Below are 26584 nucleotides of genomic sequence, written 5' to 3'. Positions count from 1 at the left end.
CAGCAATGTGAAATAGCAATAGCTCCAGTAATACGTATAGCACCATGCACTTCCAGTATATGATATACAGCATTGAACTGCCTGACACAAGGATACTTGCGGTCTCCCAATAGACTGGCACAGCCCTGCGGTTGATTCCTAGAGAGGTATGACTGGAGGCACGATTCCCTGTGACCCTGAAGAGCCTACTGCTGTCTCGAGTGAGCGGACAGAACACAGGCACTCACGGCAATAGTGGAACGCCTTGTGTAGCGGCCGGTCACTCTTTATAGAGCTGGAGATTGTGGAGGCGTGGCTCTCCTGCGCGTCACACGGTTGCTGTGTACCATCGTGGAGCGCACCGTGTGACGCCACATCTGTCCATGACGATGCTACAGCCCAGGGAGAACCCGAGAACGCGATCTCGTTACACAGGGCTGGTGCAAGGATTAGTGTGTACACATGTGAAGGTGCATTTTTCACCCCCTTCCCCCCGGCGCCCTCAGACGACTTTCTATGCAGCCTTACGCTAGCACTGACTAGCATGTAGTGTCCCCCATCATATGTACATGAAAAGCATGTAGTGACCCCATCACATACAGACAAGCAGCATGTAGTGACCCCTCTCTCTGGACGTTCAGTGTTCCCTAATACACACATGCAGCACCCAGTACAGACATGCAGGACCTCCCCATCAGACACTCACTGTTCATGCTGCCCTGATTCATGCTGTAGTCCCCTCACCCAGCAGGCTCCTTCTCCCCATCCAGCTGTGAAGGCCACTGAACATCAGCGTCCAGGTCATAGCAGAGCCACCTCCCCCAGCACACACATATACACAGCATGGAGGGGAAGGGAATCCACCCAGCTCTTCTCTCCGTGTCATCTGCTCTGCAATCATCCATCTCTCTGCTGTCAGTGCTGAGATGCAGGGCCAGTGGTAGGAGTTTTGCAGCGCAGGACCTACTCAAGGGGCAGCTGCTTTGGGCCCCACAGTGACTGGGCCCTAGGCAGCTGCCCCTTTTGCCCTGCGTTAAACACAGTCCTGTATCCCGGAGTTCAGCTTTAGTGTACAATACATTTCTACTTTAAAGAGATCATGCACAAAGATAAATACATATATGAGAACCCTCAGAGAGAAGCTGTTATTCTCTGGATTTACTTTGGCAAAGATAATAATAAACAGGTACTTCACTCTTATCAGGAGGGACAGTTCCTGTGTCTGTAGAAATGGTAGTATTAGCGTTTGTGTGTTTGAAACAAGCAAGGTGGAATTTCCCTTTATGAGCATTCTGGACACCAACACATATAACAGCTAAATCTACCACACTGTGCAGTCTGCTAGCAAACACACAATATGCCGTGTTAAGTGTAACAGTGCCAGACATCAATGGAGCTTTTAACCTACTTTTTAAAAATTCCTAAACATTTAAAAACCCTAAATAATTAATTGCGTACACCATGTAAACAAGATTCCCAGAATTCTATTTATAATGGCATAATCTATGCATCAATACACCCATCTAGCCATGTTCCATAGCTGTGGAAATAATAGAATGCAGGTTTGCCGAGGAGTAAAAGTTATTCATAGGCACTTCATCAAAAATTAATTTTTCTAACTGCTACTCAAGCCTGTTTTGTAACTGAAGGTTATTAAAATAAAATTACCTTTGCATTTCAAAAAGCCACCTGCCCAATTTTCTCAAAGTGCCCCCAGTAAAGTCGTCCTCTCTGCAACCATGGCCATTGTAAAAAAAAACAAAAAAAAAACACCTCAGCTCCCTGCTCCTGCAATTATGTAATTAGCAGAGCTGAATATGGCACCCTCTGCAATGTATTTATGGGAAGCTCAGTGTTTAAAGGAATCCTGGGGTATCTCTTATTACTAAGCTGGTACTGATCATGTGAACATAGTAAAGTATGCCTCCACCCCAGCACACTTTTGAAATATTTGAGCAAGTGTGTCAGGCCTGTCGCAGAACCTACAGATCTAAACCGGGTAAGGCTTAGCAATATTGTTTGCTGAAAACCTTACATATTACATAGATTCCTTGGAGAATATTGTTGAGTTTTTTTTTTTTTAAACAAAACCGCAGTTAAACTTTAATAGTATGAAATTGAAAAAGAAAAGCCTACTAAAGGATCCATAACAAAGACACATTATAAATGCAGCCAGGGAGAATTCACTTTGCTGAAGAGAATGCAATAAATTTACCGTATTGACCAAATGTTATTCTTCGCCATAGTTATTTTTGTCGGTTATATTAAATATTTAACATTTAGCAATGTGTTTTGAAAGAACCAATAGGACATTTGCCATCATTAATCTTTCTCTCTATATATATCTATATATAAAGTCAGATATAAAAAAAAAGCGTGTTAGCTTTCAAATAAAGTATTGTATAAGCATGTTAGATTTAGTGATATCTTCCTTGTATTAGCTCAGTGAGATACAATGTACACAAATTGTAAGGACAGAAAAAGGAAGCAAGACTGAGAGGGATAAACACAATGTAAGTCTCATATCTGGAGCTGCGGATCCGTCCAGATGGACACACGAGATTTGGCATTTCTCCCCCCAGAATTCAGATTTTTAGCTTAGTGCACATCTGCATTCCCTGCATTACGAGTCACTGTCAAAAATAATCCAGAGATTTCATATCAAAGCCATATGAAGTTCTAAATTAAAATAGTCCCAGATGGCCCGCATCATGGCACCCTTCCTTCACCCTTTAAGTAATGTCATGCAGTCTGCCTTTTTCAATAATTCCGGCAGATGCAATCAGTTAAGATGAATTAGGACAGCGTAAGTTGTCATTTCAAGAGCTGAACAGTAAATGTGATTGCAGACATTTAACCCCCAAAGATAACTGTGGCATTATACACAGATAAATAATGTAACTATTAAATAGGCAGCATATAGCTTTGTTTTGGGGTGTTTTTTTTTGTTTTTTTTTAGAAAATGTTATATATCTATAACATTTTGTAGTCTGTACAAAATCTTGTACAGATATATGCACCCAAGACTGATAAGGGCTTCACGTTTTGTTTGCAATGTTACAGAGGACACAGAGCATTAGCAGTTTAAACATTGTAGTAAACAACTTGATACCCAACCCTAAAGGTTCCTCTATACATCACAGAAGGTTCACTTCAACCAGCTTGAACTATGTTTGGAAGAGGGTCCATTCACACCAAAACCGTAAGGAAATCACAACGCAACGGAGGACTTGCAATTTCCTTCCGATCTGTTGTGTTGTGATACAGTTTCCAATGGATGCTAACGAAAGGGCACAGAAAAATGAATGCGTACAAATGGGGCTAGTTCACATTGGATTCATTGCCTTACATTGCGCTGAAAAAAGGTAGTGTACGTTCTACTTTTTTTTCAGCGTAAAGTAACATAACACAACGTAATGTAGTAGAGTAGTGTGAACTAGCCACATTGACACCCATTCATTTTTCAGTGCACTTCTGCAACGGATCCGGTGTGAATGATAGGATCCAGAGTGCCTCCAGGTGGCGCTGGAGCTAAGCCCTGCAGTTCCTGTGCTCACCTGCAGGTATCTCCAGGAAGCCAGGAACTGTTAGGTACCATACCACCACTGGGTGGTGCTGGAACCTGCAGCTCCAGTGCTCACCTGCAGGTGTCTCCCAGCTGCCGGCACTTAACCATCACCTGGCGCTTCCTGGGAGGGTATTTAAACCCTCCCTGCAGTCAGGACGATGGCTCAGAATTGTTTCCTGTGAGTCCTGTTACCAGTCCTGAACCTTGAACCCTGTTTGCAGTCCTGTTTCCTGTGAGTCCTGTTGCCAGTCCTGAACCTTGAACCCTGTTCGCAGTCCTGTTTCCTGTGAGTCCTGTTACCAGTCCTGAACCTTGAACCCTGTTTGCAGTCCTGTTTCCTGTGAGTACTGTTACCAGTCCTGAACATTGAACCCTGTTTGTAGATCTATTTCCTGTGTATCCTGAGTCCCAAGTCCTGTCACCTGATTATAGACCTAAGTCATACCTGCTTGTAGTCCTGTTATTGTTACCTGTATTAAGCTATTTGCTCTTGTTATATGTTGTAGATGTTGGTGGTTATATTTAGTTGGTGTGGATATAACACATTTGCCTTGTCCAGTGTGGGCATACGTGTTTGGTCTTCCTGTGTTGGTACCTGCATGCGGTGCGGGGACACCCAGGGGCGTATCTGCCGCGAGGCAAACAAGGCGTTTGCCTGGAGCGGCAGATTCCCTGAGAGCGGCACTTGCTGTGGTTCTCTCCCCTTGATACATTTTATTTATCAAGGGAAGAGAACCGGAGGCTATCGTAGCGGCGGGGACGAGGCCGGCCGGTGGGGACGAGGGCGGCGGGTTGCGGCGGTGTCCAGCAGGCAGCGGCCGGCGGCGCTTCTTAATGCCGGGTGAGTGATCGTCGGAGGGGGTTGTCTATGGAGGCTTGCGCTGATGGGGAGGCGGCGTCAACCCGGGGGGGGGGGAGGGGGTGCTGATGGTGACGATCGGCCGTCAGTACGGGGGGGGCGTTGCTGTTTTGCCTAGGGCAGCAGCATTTGTAAATACACCGCTGGGGACACCTGTGCACGGTACCGTGCATTTGCTTTCACTTAAGAGGGATCAAGGCGTCTGTATAGTGCCCTTCCTCCCCTCTTTATAGGCATAAGCTTGCATGTTCGCCTAATGCAAGCATACATGTTTCCATAACAATCCTGTTTTAATATGACCACACAGGAAGCAAAAAAACTGCCAAATGGCATTACAGACAAACGCCTGAGAAAACAAACGTTTTGGGAGAGGTTGGCTGTACCACTGTAAGTAAAGCTGTTTTTAGCAATCATGTTCCTTACATGAACACCTGCAGAGCTCCTAAAAGACTAAACCCAGGGAATGTTTTTTTTACAGTGGGGAAGGGCAAACTTTATATTTATATCTCATTTTGTGACCCAATTGTGAAGGTTTTTCTAAGCATAATAAAACATTTTGCAATGAGCTGGGCTTTAAACGTCTGTTTTTTTTTGTGTGTAATATAAAGAGTCTGTTTGTCTTTACAGGAAGCTTTGCTCAGCTTGAAATCATAGGTTGTTATAGGCAGACAAATGTGACGTTTTTACAACATAAACACCAGTAAGTACCACACCCAGGAACCGACAACGTAAAGTGGTCGATCACTCAGCAATACAAATCAGCAAGTTGAATTCCACCACCCTACTTGTCACTGGCCTACATGGGAGAACGCCTTAATTTGCCAGGGAAGGAAGAGAGTGAAGGTTGCTTGGTCCCCCTTTCCACGTGCTGTGATTCCTCCTGCTGCCCTTTTCTTCACTACAGGACATAGGAATCAGCAGGAGGAAATACAGCCCATGGTGGGGGACCAAGAAAAAGACACTTAACGGAAGTGTTGAATCTTCAGCCAGAGGTTCTTCTTTGTAACTGACAACAATGGTGAAGAAAATAGAAGTGTTTTTCATGCTATGTTTTCTTCCGGGGGTATTGAATATTAATTTTTATTTTCATGACCAGGTCACTTTAAGCACAGTTCCAGTGTTTATAGGAAAGTACTAGTAGTTCACTAAATTATTTTATTTGTCGCCTTCAGTTGCTCATGAAGTTCTGTTTACATTTATATTTTTGATGTGCGAACATTGGACAGATAATAAATCCCAGGTACACTTGTGGTGGTTCTCTGCATAATAAATGCTATTTGCCCACGTATGAACTGTCCTAGTCCTACCAAGATTAGCATGCTTGGCAAATGATCCCGAACTGTCCCACTTCCTAATAAGTTAATTTGAAGGCACGGCGATATGAAAATGGTGTCAGCGCACATGATATGACATGATCATTAAAATGCAAGCTAGGCTCAGTGATAACGGAACTGCTGCATATAAATAGCTCCAACGAATTGTTCCTTATAATTTGTGAAACGTATACATGCTTGATTAATGGCACAGCGATATGCCTTGACTTTACTTAATCACTTAAATATCAGATGATATTGACAAAAAGGAAAAGAGTTATGTGACAGCGTCTACAGTCGAAGGCTTGATCATGGGGTGAATTTTAAGTACATCATCTGTACTGGATAATATTGTTGTTCACTCTTGTCGGCACAAAACCAGAATGATATATATATATATATATACACACACACACACATATATACACACACACACACACATATATACACACACACACACACACTCACACATATATATATATATACACACACACACACAAACACACACAGAACTTTTCTGAGAACGACTTAAAAATTCGAGGTTCAAGGTGCAGGGCCCTGTACATTTTGACACTCATGTTCTGGTATGATTTTGCCCCAAGCACTGCACCATTAGGCTTTTATGGTCACCCTTCAGCCAGCAGTTCATGTACTAGAAAAAAAATGAGAAAGAAATGCCAAGAATTAAGCATGAACTCCTCTTGAGATATGTGCTAAAGAGCCAAGAGCAATACCGCTCAGAAGACGATCACACTCCTAGTGTCAAAACTATACTTGTTAAAAAACAAAAGAATATCCTACGCCAAATGGGTGACATTGCCATAGGCTCCTTCTGCATTGGGGAGGGGTATAGGTTTTGGCTGCACACGTTACAGAGGGGGGGTTTGGTGTTGGCTGCGCACCTGGAAGGGGCTTGGGTGTACAATACCGCTCTCCAGTGTCCCACCCAGCTTGCTGATGTCACTGGTTTCCAGGAGCTGGGCAGGATGCCAGCCAGACCGTCCCTCACAGTTCCTGGCAACCAGTGATGTCAGTGAGCTGGGCAGGATTTGAGCTGAAAGAGATCCTGTGCTCTGACCATTTAGGACAAATGAACTGGTTTGATACAATCCCCCCTCCCCAGCAGTTTATACTTACTTTTTTCTTTACTCCCCTTCTACTCCCCTTCTACTTAAGGCCCCATTCACACTGAGTGGATTGCCGCTCAATTTCCGCTGCAATATCGCACACTTTTGCTGCGCGATATTGCGAGAAGTCGCCGGCCAATGGTTTTCAATGGAGCTGCCTTCATGTACAGCTTCGTGTCGCCTGTCGCTCGTCGCGGTCGCAAGTCGCCTCTACAGGACCCCTTTTTCGGCTGAATTTGCACGATTTTTCAATGCAGCCCGATGGTGAAGGTTGTGCTACCGTCGCTGGATCGTCGCCCCGAAAGTCGCTCTATCCCGGCCGCGCGGATCCGCTCCAAAAGGTATGTCGCTTAGTGTGAATGGGGCCTAAAGCTCCAGGAGCTGAAGGAGGCACCCAGAATTTCAAGGTATGGAGGAGCATGCAAGTCACTCCATGTAAAAGTGCTGGGCCAATTACCATCATCACATGGGGAGTCCATAGCTCTGTGTAAGCTATACACACAGTGCCTAGCATTGGTGTAGTGTGATCCTAGAGAAGCAATTCTACCACCAATCTCTACATAAGTACAACCCACAAACATGTGTAGCTTTCTGGCTACTATAATCATGCCACTTTTCAAGCACTGCTTTCTTTCGATCCCATTCTTTCAACGTGCTAAGCGGAGAGGGGATGACACACCTGCCTCCCCCTTGTGACCCCCATGAGCTGCTGCCTTAGACTCATTATAGACCCACCCTGTCTGATTGCAATTTAAAAGACTAAAGATAATAATGTAAAGCAATAAGGCATTGTATCGGTTTTGTATTTAAAGGTGCAGGCAATGGGTCCATCCTCCTTATTCTTCCCCCAATACTTAGTGAATCATCGATCCAGTAAAGCATATACATTTTTCATGTTTCAACACCTAATAAAGTTGCATGCTAGTTTGGGTCAGTAACTCATAAATAATGCAGCAAGAATAAAGATGACAGCTACAGAACTCGCACCTGTAAAACACAGAGTCGGCAATGGCAACTCCCATGTTTCTACCTTGACAGTTTCCCTTTAAACGCAGGTCTACAATTACTTGTTTCTGTTGACAATAGAAGATGTCATTGGACAATAGAAAAAGGTTGTTATGGAAATGCCAAACCTGCTGTGTCGTGGTGAATAAGCTGAATAACTTCAGCCCTCCTATAAAGTCTGACATTTCAGTGCGATACAATATGTATAATAATACAGGCATTTGCAAGAAATTTTTCAAGACAGGGAAAGGAATAATTCATTTTAGTAATAGGCTCATTAAATGCATCTGTGAACTTTGACATTGCGCAGGTACAAGCGATGGACGTTCCATAACCGCCCGTGACAGGCTCTATTGAAACGGCTCCAGCAAAGCTAATCACAATAATTTTTTCCCATAATTCGTGCCTAAACTTTGAATCATAATTCAAAGGCAGCATAAAAAGCACCTGAGACAGTTATCATTAATTTTTCATGTAATACTCCATTTGCTGGCAGAAAAAAAAAATATTAAGTCATTTTATTAACAGTAATTGACTTGTACACATAAAGGGACGTGGCCACGGTTCTGTATGTCTAATTTAAATTACTGCAGGATCAGAAGATAGCTGAACGAAGGTCATTAAAATAATGGGCTGTCTATATGAACAGAGGACCACCAGAGTGCTTTGTGACACGCTGCAATATGGAGGAGACAGTTCCTGTAAGGAATCCAATTTCTAAGGTAACATATTTATAACTCTGTGGTAAGGGCAGCACACTTATCTCAAGCACAAGATAAACTCAGGACTGAATGGAGTAGAATAACCTCTGGAAGGGGCTTTAGATCTACCTGGGACACACCTTCCAAATTAGAAAATTATATGGCACCTGATTAACCTTTTCTCTGTCAGAGACTTTTTGCAGGGGGGAGTTTGGACATGCTAAAATGTACATTTTAGGCCTGAAGATTACTTAACCCCCCCGCCCCCAGAATTATATATTTCCTGAAAGCAGAGACTATGCAGAATAAAACGGTGGCAGTTGAAATCACATGATAGTGGCACAGCTGTTTATCAAACTCAAATTTCCCCTAAAATATTTATTTTTAGTGTGCATAAAAACAATATATGACCCAATTTTTTAAAAGATGACTTTGCTCCATGTAAATGGATACCACGCCAAACTTTTCGTAAAATGGCAAAACAGTATGGTATCCCAAACTGTTCATGGGTGAAGCTTTAAATCGTTTTACCGGTCATCAGTTTAGAGTTAACGGTGAATAATGACCCTAAAATTATTGATCTCACTCCAGCTTGGGTGGCAATACCCAACATGTCTGGAGCAATCATTGTTTTCCTACATAGGTGCACCTGACGTGTGTTTGTGTTTGTACAATCATGTACATGGGGGTGGGGAAATTCAAATATTTTTTTTTACATTTGTACTATACTTAATGTACAGCCAAGAGTCTGCTTACGCGATCCTTCATGCATAAGGAAAGGGTTAAACCATTACTTTTTTAGTTTAAGCCCCCCATCACACTTGAATGTGAGTGATGTGAGTTAATGTGAGTTAAGATGTCCTCTGGCTGGACACCAGGACACATGACTCCAAAACCGCATTGTCCGGGTAAAAACCACATGGGTGGCAACCCTACATGCATACAATGACTTTGTTACCAGCAAAACAATGCTGCTAACTGGACACAAAAGGGCCTACCCACAAATTGTGTGTAGAGAAAAGGATCTTTAAAAAAAATATATAGTTTTGGGGCATCCCTATGTCATGAACTGAGCTACCAGCAGCTGCTCCTGCAATAATTTACAATTATTTAATTATCCTCCACCCCAGTGTAAAGCTGAGAATGCTTACATTTAACCACATCAGTTCGCGATTAATACAAAACCCAATTGAGAAGAAGGTAGTCGAGAACTGATGGTTAATTGATAATCTTGTGCTAGAGGTTGCCAATGCAGAACAGTTTCCCACTATGGCTAAAAAAATTAGAACATTTTCAGGATTTACCAACTTATGCCATCTGCTGATTTACCACAAATAACCTATTGCCGCACTGCCTACGGTGACAAAGGCTGGTATGCAATAGCAGATTTGTGGATCACATGGAAAAGAGTTTTTTTTGTGTGTCCAAATCCCTCAAAATCAACCATTTATGATGAGATTTAGTCACATTCCGGGACTGTTTCTCATTGTGACCTGATTCAACAAAATGTATGTGTAAACGAAGTTTTATACAATTGTCATTATTTTCCATATTTAGCAGTAACTCTACTACATTTATACAAAAGAAAAGCAGATTTCATTTGTGCCACATTGAATTTATAAAATTGCATGACAACTGCTGCAGGAAGCAGATATGCTTTTTTCGGCTTTGAACTTATACTGAACCCAAATTCTCTGCTTAAAAATGTAAAAAAGAAAGAAAAAAACCCGAGAGGATTCATCTCTGGTATGCAAGGTACCACATAGGCCTGTCTGTGCAGGGTTTATTATCTAGATAAGTAGAACTTTTTTAGTTGTTCCTTTTTAGTGTTTTATGTAGTAAGTTTTTGAATACAACGCGTACGTGGGGCAACCCAATTTAATCATTATATTATATGATAAACACCACAATTTATAATGGACTTAGTTTGAGCAAATGCAAACTGTATATAAAATACAACAGCCAAAATATGAAATGGCAAACAATTCTTGAATGAGTGCGCTAAAGTTTATACTTGCTCTCCTTGGCACTCTTTTAGGCACAAAGTGTGATGGGCGGACTCATTGTTCAATAGGTTACTGAAAAGAGCAAAGTACAGAGTAACAAGATATCTGGCTGCGGTTTGCTTAAAAGATTTTTGGAGAAAGGGGTGCTTTGTAAGAAAACTAAGCGTGTGTGCAGGGGAATGATAAATCTCCCAGCTAATTAAACTATGAGCTAAAAAAAGTCCACAGGTCTGCTTTAAAGCACATCTCCTACTCCACTTCAACCCATCTTTCATGTTTTGTTTTCTTCCTGGTCTATCAAGGTATACTCGGCAGTATCCCGTCTTTCAGGCCTCGTTTGTAAGAATGTCACTAGCACTCCAGAAGTCCTTTCAGGATAACCAAGTGTTCATTTATTAAGAACCATGTCAAATTAAGACTAGCACTTTTGGGGCCACGCACGGTCCCTTCATCAGGCTTAACAATGGCTAGTGACAGTGCTGGTGACATTCTTACAAACGATTCATGCAACAAGCCGCACCATCCGCAGTCACTACTAGAACCCTACCCTGCTATTGGGACAGCCGGTAAGGCATGCAACAAGACCTCCACATGTTCTGTCTTTCAGGCAATGACATGGACACCCAAAGACGGACCACGCCAAAAAAAAAAAAAAAAGGACTCAGAACTGGAGCATCACATGACCACAGCTTTAGGTAAGTATAAATTGCTTTGTGTTTTATTGCAGGACACAATACTCCAAAACGTTTTGGACACCAGGCTATGACCCCTTTATTAGGGATAATAATACTGGTTATGAACACAAGATCAGGTTATTTTGGAATTTCTAAATGTTTTCTCTAAATGAAATGCTTCACTCAATTACCTCTATGTAGGAGCACCTCTAGATCCAGCACCTTTCATTTAATCTTCTATTTATATTTATATTTTTCAATCTTAGAAAAATACACAGCGATGGTTCGGATACCACAGCAGTCTTGCAAGCAATCAGTATTAGGATAAGCAACAAACGCTTTGCGCTTCAGGACTCAAACTGTGGAGGAAATCAGATGAAGTATTATTTGGCCTGAACCAGCAGATGACAGATGATGTTTGAGAAAGTGATCCTGCAAAACATGGCCAGCTAGAAAGTGAAGCCCCATTATTGGTGAATACCCAATCACCAAAATAAAGAGCTGTTTCTTCATAGTTTCGTTAAACAAAGCTGCATGGTAGCAAAAAAAAAAAATCAGACAGCGAAAATATTTCCAGACCTCTTAACCTGTCAGCTAAAATGTACTGACATTTACACGACATACAATTAACATTTGCATTGAACATGCCCAGTTCTGATAAATCAACATTTTCTCAACCTAGAAATAATGACCTTCCTTGTAAATCTGGACAGGTGGGAGGTATATAATTGAAAAAAAAAAAACATAATGTATACACATATACACCGTAGCCAATGTATGTCTGCTCATGAACAAGTTAATTTTAAGAAAATAGTTCTTTGTGAGTGGATGCAATTTAAAATGGAAGAGTGCAAATGGAGTCATGCACATTTTTTACTTCATGCTTTGAGTTAATATATTGAAACCCTTCCACCCTTTCATATTGTTTTAATGCATTCTCTAGCTACAGTGGAAATATTCAGACCTTTTTCTGGCAGTTTGCTTATCTTCAAACCTTCCTTTATCTCACCATTTTCAATTCACTTCTTAAACTTGCAATCTTTCTACTTACTGTAGTCTCTTTTCATTCCATTTCGGAATTCTACAAACCTCAGCATTAGCATTTTATCTTCTATTATTCAATGCAGTCACCTTACAGTATATACTGTGTTTCTAACTAACTATATTTTTCTAATCTTGGGACAGGGTTACATCAGTTGGCTTGTGCAAGTCAATCATTTTGAGTGGCAGAAGAGAAGAAGTTGCCCATATGCTAGAACAGTGTTTCCCAAATGGCAAGACTTGTGCTTCTGGTGGTACATATCCTCACTGACTGTGTCACACAGCAGAGCTCCAAATTGTTTCCCAAATGAATGGACACATACCTCTTGTGGTACATACAATCGATGACTGTGTCACACAACAGGGCTGCAAATAATTATTTCCAAAACGGTTAGACATGTACCTCTGGTGGTACATACCCTTGCTGATGATGTAACACAGCAGGGCTCTAAATTAATGTGTGATACAGCTTTGTATGAAACACACAGTCCACTATTCCACAGCCGCCTCCTTAACATTACATAGAAGGGGAAAGCTAATTAAGATATTTCAGCATGTACAAAGCAAGCAAAGCAGTCATTTTTTTAAGTTATGCTATGTGAATGGTAACATGTGACAAATTTGGGTGTAAAATTAGGGATGCACCAATACCGTTTTTTCGGTATTGAGTACCGATATCTTGCTTTCGGTACTCGCCGATACCGGTGATTCCGGTGGCATGGAGCCGGCTTCCCGGGCAGCCAGGAAACCAGCTTCCCGGCCATTCAACATTGAGCGGGCTTCCTGGGCAATCGGGAAGCCAGGCGGCGAGTAATGACATGCCTCCGGGCTTCCTGTTTGCCCGGGAAGCCGGCTCGATGCTGATTGGCCGGGAAGCTGGCTTCTCAGCCAATCAGCATGGAGCCGGCTTGCCGGCCAATCAGGAAGCACGGGAAACTGGCTCAATGCTCCCCTACAGTACTGCCGGTTAGAGGAAATATTCCTCTGACTGGAAGTAATAGCCCTGTCTGTACTGTAACAGCAGATTTCATTATCATTTGTAAACTGACTGTGCAGGACTGTCTGTCCTAACAAAGAGTTAAAGATCACAAGGCTTGGGTGGTATATTGTGCGTTAGTGTACTTTATCCCTCTGCCACTGGCCATAGTGTGCCATGAATAAACTAGCTCCAAAGAAACTACTAGGAAAGTAAATCATTAAAAAAATATATAATTTTATAGGTATGCTGTGTGAATAGAAATACATAAACACATAGCAGGGTGTTTCTCATATTTGACTGCAAAGCTGGAATGCACTTTAAATTGAACCAATGCTTTGAAAATGCAAAGGAACAAGTTTGCTTTATAGCCAAAAACTTATGGTGACTTTGGATTTTCAGAAAGTCAAAGCTTAGGCAGTGTTTACATAGTGCTAAATACACATTCCCTGCCACAACTCCCCTTTCCGACCCTATAACCTAAAAATAAAATAAAATACTGCACAAGAGAAGATCCTGCATACCCCCTTGTCTTTCATCCATGGACAGGGAGCACATCTGCAGGAGTGAGGGCAACACTGGGGGATCCTAAACAGCGGAAGCAGACAGGGCACCCAAGCAGATGAAGAGTTGAACAGATGAATGAGCCAATAAGAGCTTGAGAAGATCACGTGCAGATGAACCTCTTCACTGATCTACATGAACTTATGAAGTCAGCAATATCTAGTGAGCAATCTCAGTTTTGCAAACAGTAAAGCACAATATATTGCAGCAATACTAAGTACAAAGTAAAGCATGCATTATGTATAGACAAATATGGCTGATCCATGCACATACACACATATATATTTGCAAGCCCTGCATGCATGTTTTTTTTTCAAAAACATTAACACAGATTGATTGGATTTAATTAAAGCTGGCCATGTCCACATTAAAAAATAAACTACAGAATCCCTTTAACATTTCTATATCCACGCATTAGCCATCAAGTCTTGCCCCATATGGAAGAACCCAGCTAATTCCACCTGTTGCACGTTTCCTAATGGCTTTCATTTTAGTCCTGTTCACAACCCCAGCTGTGCTAGCACTGAAAAGATCTGAGAAGGAAAGATGTTAAAACAAAAATAAACTCTGACACATAAAAGACTCTGTTCTATATTCCTGCTGTACCTGCAATAATAAGCAGCAAGTTTGGTCAGGAGACATATCTACGATTTTCAAAGAAAGTGATTCGTAGAAAATATACAGTTACTTGTTTAACTGAAATTGTACAAAAGGCTTGTGACCTTCAATGGTTAGAATGACAAACAGAGATGGAAATTCAGATTCTTGTTAAAGGTCCTCCTGTGTGTGGGGAAATTAATGATCAATTTGTCCTAAAGAATCACTTCCTTCTTATCTGAAAGAGCATGGTTAGGTAGATTCATAGCAATTCAACTAATTGCCAAAATATTAGCGACCTGAACCTATATTTGCCAAATTTGAATGTTGTACATTTTTTGACATTTGCCCGATGTCATACCACTTTGCTAAAAAGTAGTGAGGTGTAGAAAAAAAAAAGTGTCTTAGTAACATATGGTGAAAAAAGTACAATTTCATGTGCAACATGATACCCGAAACATTGGGACATTAGACTAATAAGGTGATACTGTATACCTCTCAAGTTCAGTTGCCACAATTTGCTAGCTGGAAAATCCTTTGCTGAGCATCGCTTTGCTCCCACAGTATATGTGCCCACCGATGCACAGACCAGTATACACACATTGGCCAGCTGCAGTTACTGGGTAACACATCAGTTCATATTTTCATATCTTTCCCTTACATCTCCAATCTCTCAAAATGTATGTAAACCCTAGATCTATTCTTCAGTATGTTTGGCAGCACAACTCAATATGTACAGTTTTGTTAAAGTGACACTAAACGCAGGCGTTAAATCTTAAAAATACATTCAAGTACCTTAACTATTAACAAAATCTTATTTGTATATCACTCGGCTGTAGATCTTCAAATCATCTCTGAATTGGTGTTGACACTGTCCTTCCTTCTGGAGGGGGGCTACTTTTGTTCCCCATGGTCCCTGTGTGTGTTGTAAAGTAGTCACCGCTCCAATCTCACTCCTGTGATGGACTAGAAGCTTAATACAAATTAGTAAACTAAACATGAGATTGTAGTCCATTACGGGAGCGAGCTTGGAGTGGTGACTACTTTACAACACACACAGGGACCATGGGGAACAAAAGTAGTCACCCTCCAGAAGGAAGGACAGTGTCAGCACCAATTCAGAGATGATTGGAGGATTGACAGCTGAGTGATACGCAAATAAGATACATTTTTGTTAATAGTTGAGGTATTTGAATGTATTTTTAAGATTTAACTCCTGAGTTTAGTGTCACTTTAAAGTAAATCTTTTTTGTTTCTTACCTGGAGATCCTGCTACGAATAGTACCGGCTGTTTCAAGCTGATATCACTCAGTCACTGCCTGGCAAATATCGACAGCGTTGTCAGCCAGCCATATGCGCTCCATCAATTGGCTGTTGGAGTGCCTATCAGGTCTATCATATAGGCAGATCAACAGCCCACTGAAGGAACATCCTGATGCAAATTGAATGTTGTCATCCTGAATCTTCAATTAAGGACCTTTGCATTTTCAAATAACAATTTGTGGCATAATGCCAAACATACTGAAACATTGAAAAATAAGAAAAATGAAATTCCCACTTTGCCATGACTCATGAAATTTGCTCACACCCTCATTATGCAAAGTGCTCCTCAGTCTTCTGGGTGGTATAATGAAGCAACATTTATCCTGACTACAATTCTTTAACACAAACTTGCCACACAAACTTGCCAGCCATTGTATACTTTTACAAAAAAATCCTAAAAGCAGGTACCACAAAGATAATATATTTTCTAGCCATAAAGTCTTTTACTTGTTCTGTTCTGATTTGCATCTCATCCCTTACATCTATAATATCTAAAAAGGTAAAAAGAACTGTTTCCAGTCTGCAGAGAATACAAAGCCGGCAATTATCTAGAAGTATTTGTTTGTAGATTGTCATTACTAAACATTTCTAAAGGTGTGTTTGTTGTTATTTTAAAGATACAGGTAAAGTTCCGCTTTAAGTAAGGAGTTTAGCATTCTCTCAATAAAGTTGAGCACGTATTTCACTGCATGTTTTGGAAAAATACAAAAGCAAATTTTGAAGAAAACGTAAAATTCCATTTATTTTAAAGAACCACTAAGAGAATAATTTGCAGGCGGGTATAAAACAGATGCCAACACTATGGTTTATATAACCTTGGATAACATTGTAACCTTTAATTATTCCTTAAGGTAGAAAGGAAAATATTGCCTCATTAGAAATACATTGTGTGGGTACTAATACGGCTCATGACTTTTAGGAATTTGCATTGTGAGCAGTGCTGATGCAGCTAGTATCTGTCTTGTGGAAATGTAATCTCATGGTGCTAATTGACTGTGACATAGGTACAGAACATGGGACAACTTAAGCATGAACTTTGAAATAGGTTACTATTTGCTAATTAGGCAGCAGGCATAAAAAACAATCATTCATCAAACTATTATTTGCAAAGCAACCCAAACGGAAGATTCGCCAGGCTGCAGAAATTTTAGTAGATATTGAAAGGGGACATAACGAGGAAAGGCAACACAATTAAAAAGCAGAGAGAGGAAGAGGAGATAAAGAAAAAAAATACATGGAAAATACATAGAAAAATAGAAAGATGCAACAAAAGAGCAACAAGGAAAGTTACAAGAAAAGAGAAAGAAGGCAGTGAGAGAATAAAAAGGAAAGAAAGGAAGAGAGAGGAGGGAGACTGAAATAGAGGGAAGACGGAAAGGAAAAAACCATGTCATAAAACATTAACATTTATTTGCCTTGTGTTTTGCATTTGGTGCTTTTTGGTGGAAAACTGATTGATTAGCGGAAATGAGTGGAAAACTACAATAATCGGTTGTAGCATGCAGGCTAGTATCTACTGTGTGTCGGTGGTGGGGCTGGTAAACAACACAAGGCACTATTTAACTTTTTTCTAAACTTTTTTGAAATTTCAAGGTGACATTTTATTAATTTATATGTTGCTGCAAAAATGATGGGTGACTCCAGATGTGCTCCAGTGAGTTGGGGAAAATTGTGGCATGTTTGCGTGTGCAGTGTGAACATGGCTCTTAGAGAACAATTTTTTCCTATGTGGCCTTACAGTGACTGATGGTGTTCAAGTGCCGAAAAATGCACTTAGTGCGAACGTGCCTTATGTAGTCCTTTTATTAAGCAATGTCTGCCATACTACTGCAAAGAAAAGGAATTTATAAAGCAGTGTACTTTACAAATGTGGATTGCACATTATTTGCTTTGGGACTGTGGAGTGGAGCACGACTTAAAAGAAGGAAAAAAAATGGAAAAGGGGATGTTCCCATTCAGTAATGTGATTGGCCTCTACCCCAACCAAAAATCCTCTCTGCAGTGTTAAAGAAGAGCTCCATGATTTGTTAATATTAATCCTTGCATTGGGGTTACCCGCACACTGCAAGGGTTATGTTCTTGTTTTGGTCCAGAGATGAAAATAAAGAAGAAACACTTACCCAATCCCCGGTCCTGAGGCAGTGACCGCTCACCTCTCCCCCTCTCGGCATCCTCATGCATTAGACATGATGACATCACCAGGTCCTTAGACTGCCAGAGCCTGGGGGAGAAAGGGCTATGGGGACTAGTCTAGCAGCCAGACAGGACCAATCATCAGGCCAGTATTTCTTTTTAATTTTTCGCCCCCTAGAACATAAGGACACCGAGGGACATACCATCGCTGCAGCAGAGGGGAAAACAGGGAGGAGTGAGCGCTTTAACAGCTGGCAGGATCAGGGGAGTATAACCCTATTGACCCGAAGTAAAAAGGAGAACTTATCCCTTGCAGTGTGGGTAGCCCCAGTGCTAGGGTTCATTTTTGAAAATCCAGGAGTTTTTTAAAGTCTGCTTTAAGAACTACGGAGGAGGAGGAGGAGCTTTAAACCACAGCCTACATTTTAGGATTGGGTTGTAAAATGTACGATATGGGGTAAACACTGCTGTGTCCAGATAACGGTATCCAATCTTCATTTTAAATAGGGCTCCAGAAGTTCCAAAGTGTTGTACAGCTATAAAAGTTTTATCATCACATTTGGTGAGTTGAGGACACAGTCTTTGTCCATGATGTATCTAATATATAAATAGACTCATGCACACTTGAACATGTTTTGTGACTATGTCCAGATGCCTTCTGGGAAATTACTGCAACCTTTAGACTTCTGCAGGTACACGTGAGAAAAAGAAACAGTACACATAATCCAATAACATGTAACCTAGCAACATTTATTATCCATTTTAAACTTGGAAAGCCAGGAGAAGCCTCTTCTTTGTGCTGCTCTGATTCAGACTTCAATTTGCGGCCAAATCACAACAAAACCAGCCCCTTTCCATGGGGGCCTCATTTCTAATAAGTGGACTCTTATTGAATGGGAAGATGATGTTTGTGCAGGGCTTTATCAGCAGTGGTAGGGCTTGGACCTGAAGTAGGCAAAGTCAAGGCCTTCATAAGAAAATATATTCAAGATCAAACGGAGGCACAGAAGAAGCTTTTATGCCAAACAAACATATGAACTGGTACTTTGTGGTGCCTGCCATTAGGAGCTATGTTTTATTTTCAAGGATTAAAATAATATAGGTCTGTCATTAGCTTTCCAGCAGCAGTCACATAGCTTTATTACCCATTGATCCTGCAAGCAGATCCATTATTTTCTCACTTCCTGTAATAGGGTAAGAGCACTGTTCATTTTGCAGTGAATTCACATAACACCTTTCAGACAGGGTGGTCTTAAGACTGGCCATACACCTGACAATTTCTTTCGTTTGACCCGCGGGCTCAACAAAAGAAATTGATGCGATTCCATCAGCACAACAGCGTGTCGATCGAGGAATCGCCGCTGTTTGCATTGTATTCTGAATGCCACGATCAGAGCGGGCAACTTATTGGCTGCCGGCTCTGATCGCACTGAGATTCTCCAGCCGGCTCCTTCGATCAGCTGATCGAGGAATGCCGGCTGAAAAGGAGCCGACAGCCCCACACAGTGTGCGAATTTTGGCCGGTACATTAAAAGCCAGTCGAAATTCAGCCAGTCGAAATTCAGCCAGTCTATGGGCAACTTTAGAAGGATATTAAGTTTCAAAAGAACCTCAAGTAAGCAACAAATTAAAACCTAACTCCAGCTAAATTATCTGCAGATTTTCTGTGGCCAGATGGAAAAAGTGCTACAGACTGGCCCAGGTGGAGATTACTCCATCCACACAGTTAAGTGTAGATGAAGGAATCTGTTGCACCTTTTCCACCTGACCACAGAAAATCTGCAGATAGTTGTAAGGTATATGGCCAGCTTAACACATTTCAAGCAGTTAGGGCAACAGGTTTTCTTTATTAAAAAAAGTTTTAAAAAGTAACATTAAAGTCAAAAAAATTTGAACCGTTTCTAATGCTGATTAAGTCACTTACAATGGATGCTGCTTCTTGAATTTCGAAGATGTTAATTTCTGGCAAAATCAGCTGGTCCCCTGAGCACTGGTCCTGATATCCTGTTTTAGGGTGGCTCCTTTCCCTTGCAGGGCAATATGCAGCCACCCTTGTGTGTGCTAGGAAGTTGTACGTGTCTCCACAAACACACAGACACAGCAGGGCACGTTGAACGTTATAATTAAAAGCAGACTATTGTAAACACCTACTGTCAGTGGTAAATGTTTTTTTCCCCAACCTCTTTAAAAAGCCACATTTGCCAATGAGTGGGAAAGTAACAGATCTCCTGTCAGGATTAACGGGTTATAAAACTATGTTACACATGGGGAAAACAAAAACTGTTGTGCTAGTGCTGTTCATAGGCTGCATCATACATGTAATTGTTTTTATTTTGCCCATAACTCCAAGTTTCAGATTGGCTTGCTCTGCAGTTTCCACAATTTCCCTGGAATGGATTGAACTCTTTAAAATAAAATTAGCTTAAGATCCAAAAGACGGTCCCACAACAATGTAAACACTGTGGAAAATCACAATGGTCATGACCCTCTGTACTCACATTGCACGATCAGCTGAACCATGGCTTCTCTTGGCTTGACATTAAATCCATTGTATTGACTGGTTTGACACCTGTATGTTCCCGTCATTTCTCGAGACACATTTACAATCCTTAATATTCCATCATAACTCTCCATCTGCATCGATCCATCAGGCATGGGAACCTCTTTGTCAGCTCTAGACCACATTATAATTGGCTTGGGCTTTCCAGAGACTTGACATTGTAGTTCGATTGTATCTCCTTCCCTGGCGACCATCGGAGATTTGCCTTTTGGAACAGTGAGGTTGGGTGGGACTGAAAAGAAAACAAAAAAGGGAAATGTTTGCATGATGTAAATGCCTAACAAAAGGTTCTTAACAAGACAACAGACATGAATGTAAACAGAATACAAATATTTTAAGCTGGTTTTACTAAATGCATACTGTGTAAAGCACTACTATCAAACTATAGAACTTTGTTATCCATATGAACCCAAATCATGAACCACCAACCTGCATCACCTGGAGAATGTACAGACATTATAATGCTTTTGGTCACCTAACACCTAGGATTTCACTTAAAGTATATGTTGAGGTATTGAATGAAAAGAAAAGAACCTATTAAAACATATGAACTAATACTCTACGTAATTCCTTTAAAAAAACAAAAACAAACATTTTTTTTTAACCGTGTGACCCCATGACCACGTGACTGCTCCATCTTAATTTTCTTCTGAAGCTCAGCGGGCTGGGGGCATAGAATACAAAAGATGCTTGGCAGTTTCTGCTGACATCACAGATACAATACAACACCTCTATCCCCAAGGGAAGTCCATTTGGGTTGTATGCGGTGTGGCAGTGTAAGCCAATGCCACGGTGGAGGATGGCGACCTTGGCACCCAGGACTCTCAGCCAAAGGGGCTGAGAGGGCCCAGAAAGTAAAGCAGGTTATAAGGAAGAACCTGGCTTTTCAGGTTCTCCCAGGTTTTCCTAAATGTAGCTGGGATCTGGAGCTCTGGAGATTTTGTAGAGCTCTGGGTGGGATGAAATCTCCAGTCCTGGAGCCAGGTCTTACCAATGACCAGTAAAGCTGGATCAGGTGGCTGAGAGCAGCCTTATTAGGAGTCTGGACCAGAGTTCAGAGGGGAGTGTTGGAGTTGTGTGTGTGTGCAGGGAGACACAGACAAACTCGGGTGCGTCCTGGACGCACACGGAACAGCCAGGGGTGGCTGGGAGAGGTCAGGAAGGTCGGTGACCCCAGGGACCTGTCGGACAGACTGCTAAGAGAGCAGAGTGAGTGCCCATGCGGGGAGAGGTCAGAAAGGTCGGTGACCCTAGGACCTGTGGTACAGACTGCTAAGAGAGCAGAGTGAGGGCTCACGAGGGGTGAGCAAGCGTGAGTGTCTTGAAGCTGTGGAAAGCTACCTAGCGCATCTAAAAGACTGTCTTATGTTGCTGTTGCAAGCTATTTTGTGTTTGCCCTTTCAATAAACTGCGTTTTCCTTGACTTACCTGGACTACAGTGGAGTGTCCTTATTACAGCGGGTATACAAGGATGACTGGCATCCCTTGCCAATCCTGACAGAGGCCACTGTACTGACACTGTAGAGGGCTGTACGAGGGGTATGACAGCTGTATTCTGAATACAGAACTACAAACATGCTGTGCATCAGTGTTCTGCCTCCGGCAAGGAAAATAATTAAGCGTACCTACCTGCGATATTCAATTTGGTCACTAGATGAAGAGAAAACATCTCTGTTTGCAGTAGCTTCAGGACTGATTTACTTTAATAAAACTCCCAACATCTTTTAGCCTGAGGAGAAGAAACAGGAGCATCTTGGGAGTTTAGGTTCCATTTTAGGACTGAGGAAGGAAAAAATCCATTACCATCCGTAGCACGTCTGAAGTAACGAACCCGCATCCCTCTTTGGCAGCATTGCCGGTAGGACTGAACGCATTTCTTTCTATATATACAAGCTGTCGCTATATTTACCTGTTTTGCATATTGTATGTTTTCATGGTTTTTTTTTTTACCAGTTTCACCCCACCCTGTTTTGTTAATAAACCATCAAGATTTTAGTCTGGCTTACTGCAGAATAGGAGGGTTTAGCTGCATGTCGAGCTAAACAGAGGGTAACATGTAGCGGGGAAAGAACAGTCAGCATGGTGCCCTATGTCTCCCACATCAGAAGAGGTGGAAAATTACCATACAATTGTATGGTCATTTGTATGGTCAGTTATAAACAGAACGGTGATGTTTACTGAGGGCACTAGCAGGTTAATCAGATATTTTATGATGGTAGATATTAATTTAGCCCAGCCTGACTGTCTCTGACCTGCCCCTTTCATTTAATGGATTTCAATCATTGAATCATTGAGGCTGACCATCACATGTGAATGTGACCACAGTTTCCTGTTTTGGGATGCAATGTACAAAACACTGCCATACCGACACCAGCCAAGGTCTGCCTGCATTGCATAAAGAAGAACAAAGACCTAGTGATAATGTCACTAGGTCTAAATAAAATAAGGTATGTATTGAAAATAGAAAGGTTTTCTTTAATTATTTTCATTAGCATGTTGATGAGGGGGGGGCGGGGACATGAAGACAAAATGTGAGTAGATTTGACTTTAGCTATGAACAGTGAAAGGCTACCTAATTGTTAAATCACATTTTATTTAGTCATTTTATTACTGACTTTTTCAAAACTGAACTTCAAGCACATATAAAAATTACTGAGCTCTATAACAATGCATACTTAAATGTATTTTGTTTTTAAATACAAGCAGTATAATTACCTACATTTGACTTGGTATCAGCCTACTGCAGACTACTGTTAAGTCTGCAGAGCTTTGTGGGGGTAGAGAACTAGAACAAGGCATCAGTTGTGCTGGACTGCAAGAAGCTTGCTGATAGCAGGAGAAAGCAAAGTAAGGCTGGCCATAAACTGCTCTATTTTTTTCATTCAAACTGCAGGCTGAATTAAAAAAAAATGAGCAGATTCCTTCATCAGCACTACAAGTATGTAGATTGAGGAATCTCGCTGTCAGAATACTTGACTGGAGGCAGCAGCTTCCCACAGATAGGACAGTATTTGCATAAGCACCAGCATGCATTCAGATGTAAACCCATGAACACAGCCTGTCTACATTTGGGGTTGTTTTTTCGTACGCATGTGCATCTTTATGCAGGCAGTTGTGTAGTATAAAACCCTTCCCCATCTCTGTAGATTCATAATAAATGATCATTTCTTTTCCCCATGCTGCTTCAAGGACTTACCTTAAATGATGCCTCTTGATCTGATCATCTTCTTTCTTCCACTTGTATTCAGCAATTCCTCCAGCGCTGGTGCCAGTCTCTGATCCAGCGCTGACTGCTGTTTCCTCCTGTCCCACGAAGTTTGTCCAGCGCGCACACTCCGGGCTGTGTGCATTGACTGTCACTGTAGCTCTCCTCCTCTCCCTGCTGGTGATCTCCACTGCACATGCGACCGCACACATCCTCCTGTATGAGTTTTAAAGCCGGGAGTGAGCGGCGGAGACACTGGTAAGTTTTTACCTCTTTGGTAACTTTTTTTTTCTAAATGTTTTTGCATATATCTTCTGCTTGCTAGCAGTTTATATATATATATATGTAAAAATAAAAATCAGACTTTAATGCTGTGTCTTCTGTGTGCCACGGAGTCTGTGCCAATGCACACTGCTGGCTGTTTGCATTGATTTGCCTTGTGTCTCTCCTTTTCTCCAGGCCAAAGATCTCCACTGCGCATACGCCCGCCCCATGATCCTTGACGGCCGCTCGAGAATTTTCCATATCTTTGGAAGGGAGCGAGCAGCGGAGACACAGGAAAAGTAATAACCTTTTTGGTGACTTTTTTTCCGTATGTTTTTCTATATGTCTACTGCTTGCTAGCAGTAGATAAATGCAAAAAAAAAAAAGTAAGGTGTATTCAATCAGATGAATTTAACTGTTGACTGGATCACCTCTAAATGGATGGGGAATAGTTTCCTAAAGTGCTACTTTGAAGAGTCATGAAGAGTAGATATGTAGTCTTGAGAAACGGAGATTGCATCAAATGAAGTAGCAGGGAGAGAGATGCAAAGCACACTGGGAATCCAGGAAGTTGGTGGAAGTGATGGGCAGACGGAAGGCAGCACTGGCTACATAAAAAGGGATTTTTTTCAAGCAAGCTTTGATTGCATTATGAAAAACAACTCCAGTATGTATTCCTATTACAATGCTGATGTTATAACAGGATAGTATATGTATGTGGGACTTTACAACTCCTTTAAGCACTGGTGTATACCTGCATACAGCTGCCCATAGAGAGCAATGGCTGTATGGCTGTATGCCAGTATACACCGGTACTTGCGGCTCCTGGGCACGGAAATGCACCCCAATTTTATGTTGCATGGCCCCAGGCGCCTGTGTCAGTGATCCCTAATAATCTTTACCTTCCGACAAGGGCATCTGTCATCTTTAATTTTTTTATTTAAGACATTTCTGCAGTTGATCCTAAAAATTGGGGAACAACGGCTGCAAAAAAATGGCATCCAAATTAACATAAGCTTAAAAAAATAAAGAAATAGGATATTTAGTGTTATTTATAAATCAGAATTTACTAGCAGTTATTTATAGAGGAATATTACTTTGCCTTCATTTGCAGCCTTTAAATCCACACCACCAAATTTTCATTTGAAATTCACTGCGTGCATACATGCCTAGCCGTTCTTTTTATTAATGCGAGGCGCCTCAAAGCATTGGACATCAGTCAGACTTAAAAGAAGAAAAAAAAATCACTTTGGGTTATTTAAAAAGGAGCTGCTAAGCTATTATTAGAAGCTTGCCTTCAGCCATTTTTCATGTAGAAAGTGCATGGGTCAGTGACTGGGAAATCAGTGGGTGCATGAAAGAAGGAGACTCCATGTATATAATCAGTGCAGTATACTTTAAGTTTGACTAGCACCATCTTGCAGCTGCTCCAACCCAACTCTCCCAGCAGGTGATGCTGCTGTATTACAGTTTCCTAGACCCAAGCCGCATAGAATCTGAACGATCATTAAACCACAGCAAATTAACATGGAAAAGCTCTCAGTTCCGAGGAAATACATCACGGGCAATGCTCAGACATGAAAGGATTGCTTTCTATTTGGACTTGGAGCAATGGTAGCCAGTAGGGTAACAAAGGATTTTATTGGTTCCCACCACCTGCGTAAATCCACTAATCTTGTCACCGTTATTAATGAAGGTCAATGACCTTTAATACATAATTATATGGTAAGCTGCATAGTTTACTTTTTATTGAACTGTGTGTGTTTATGAGTAACATAGTGCTAAAACTGTGTGTGTGTTTTCATTCATTTAAAGTTTGTATAAACCCAAAACCAAAAATGTAATACGAGAAGTCAACCAATCCTTAGATGTAATGACTGCATTAGCTTTTATTAGGCTTTTTTCCTTTATTTAAACCTGGTGACCCGGCCAGTAACACTTCCTGTCTTAGGGTGGCTCCACTGTATAGAGGAGCAATGGAGCCACTCTTGGACAGCAGGATTGTCACCCTGTGGAGAGGGTAGTGTTAGATGGACTAGCAGATTTAGATAGACTTGATTATTAAATTAAAGTGACATTACAGCCTTACTTTTTTTTTTTCATTTGAATACACAGGAGTACCCGTGTGGGATGCAGATCCTGCATTCTTCTGTTTTTAATCCTTTTAATTCCTCTTTTTGTAGTGGGTCCCCGCAGCAATGTGCCCCAGCCCTCTGCACTGTGTGCCCCCAACAGTTAAGCAGCTGTTGGGGGCACCTGTGCGTGCACACAGCAGCTGTATGCGCCCATAGACACACACAGCCCTGCTGCAGGTCACGCCTCTCCTCTCATGTGTATGACCCTGGCTGATAAGCAGCTGCAAACAAAACATTGAAAAGTTGAGATTATTAAAAGATATTTTTCAGTATGTTGTATGAATGGGAATACATTATAAACATATAGAGGAGTTTTCTCAATTTTGACTGTAAAAGTGGAAATACATTTTAAGCTCAACTATGAAATGTTAAATTGTCATTCCAAATTAACCATGTCTTGTCAAATACGCACCCACATTTGATCAATCCTGCTCTTTTGAAGATCCAAAAATCAGACAAGCCCACTCTTTTTAAGCACAAATCCACCTTATACCATGCTGTTTACCAAAGCAATACAACATTTTCAGAGTTTTACAGCAATGTAATTTGTATGT

General features: G+C 41.4%; 1 protein-coding gene across 2 annotated transcripts in view; it reads right to left on the bottom strand.

Moving 5' to 3' along the window:
- MDGA2 (MAM domain containing glycosylphosphatidylinositol anchor 2) overlaps positions 1-26584 on the bottom strand; it is a 521930-nt gene that overhangs the window by 82889 nt on the left and 412457 nt on the right. For both annotated transcript variants that reach the window (XM_018563520.1, XM_018563521.1), the window contains exon 8: positions 20365-20658. In XM_018563520.1, the coding sequence (XP_018419022.1) occupies positions 20365-20658 (294 nt within the window). The remainder of the gene's footprint in view (positions 1-20364; positions 20659-26584) is intronic.

The sequence above is a fragment of the Nanorana parkeri genome, unplaced genomic scaffold (genome assembly GCF_000935625.1).
Source record: "Nanorana parkeri isolate BGI_ZX_2015 unplaced genomic scaffold, ASM93562v1 scaffold670, whole genome shotgun sequence".
NCBI lineage: Eukaryota > Metazoa > Chordata > Amphibia > Anura > Dicroglossidae > Nanorana > Nanorana parkeri.
The sequence above is the reverse complement of the archived record's forward strand: the minus strand, read 5'-3'. Positions and strand labels throughout refer to the sequence as shown.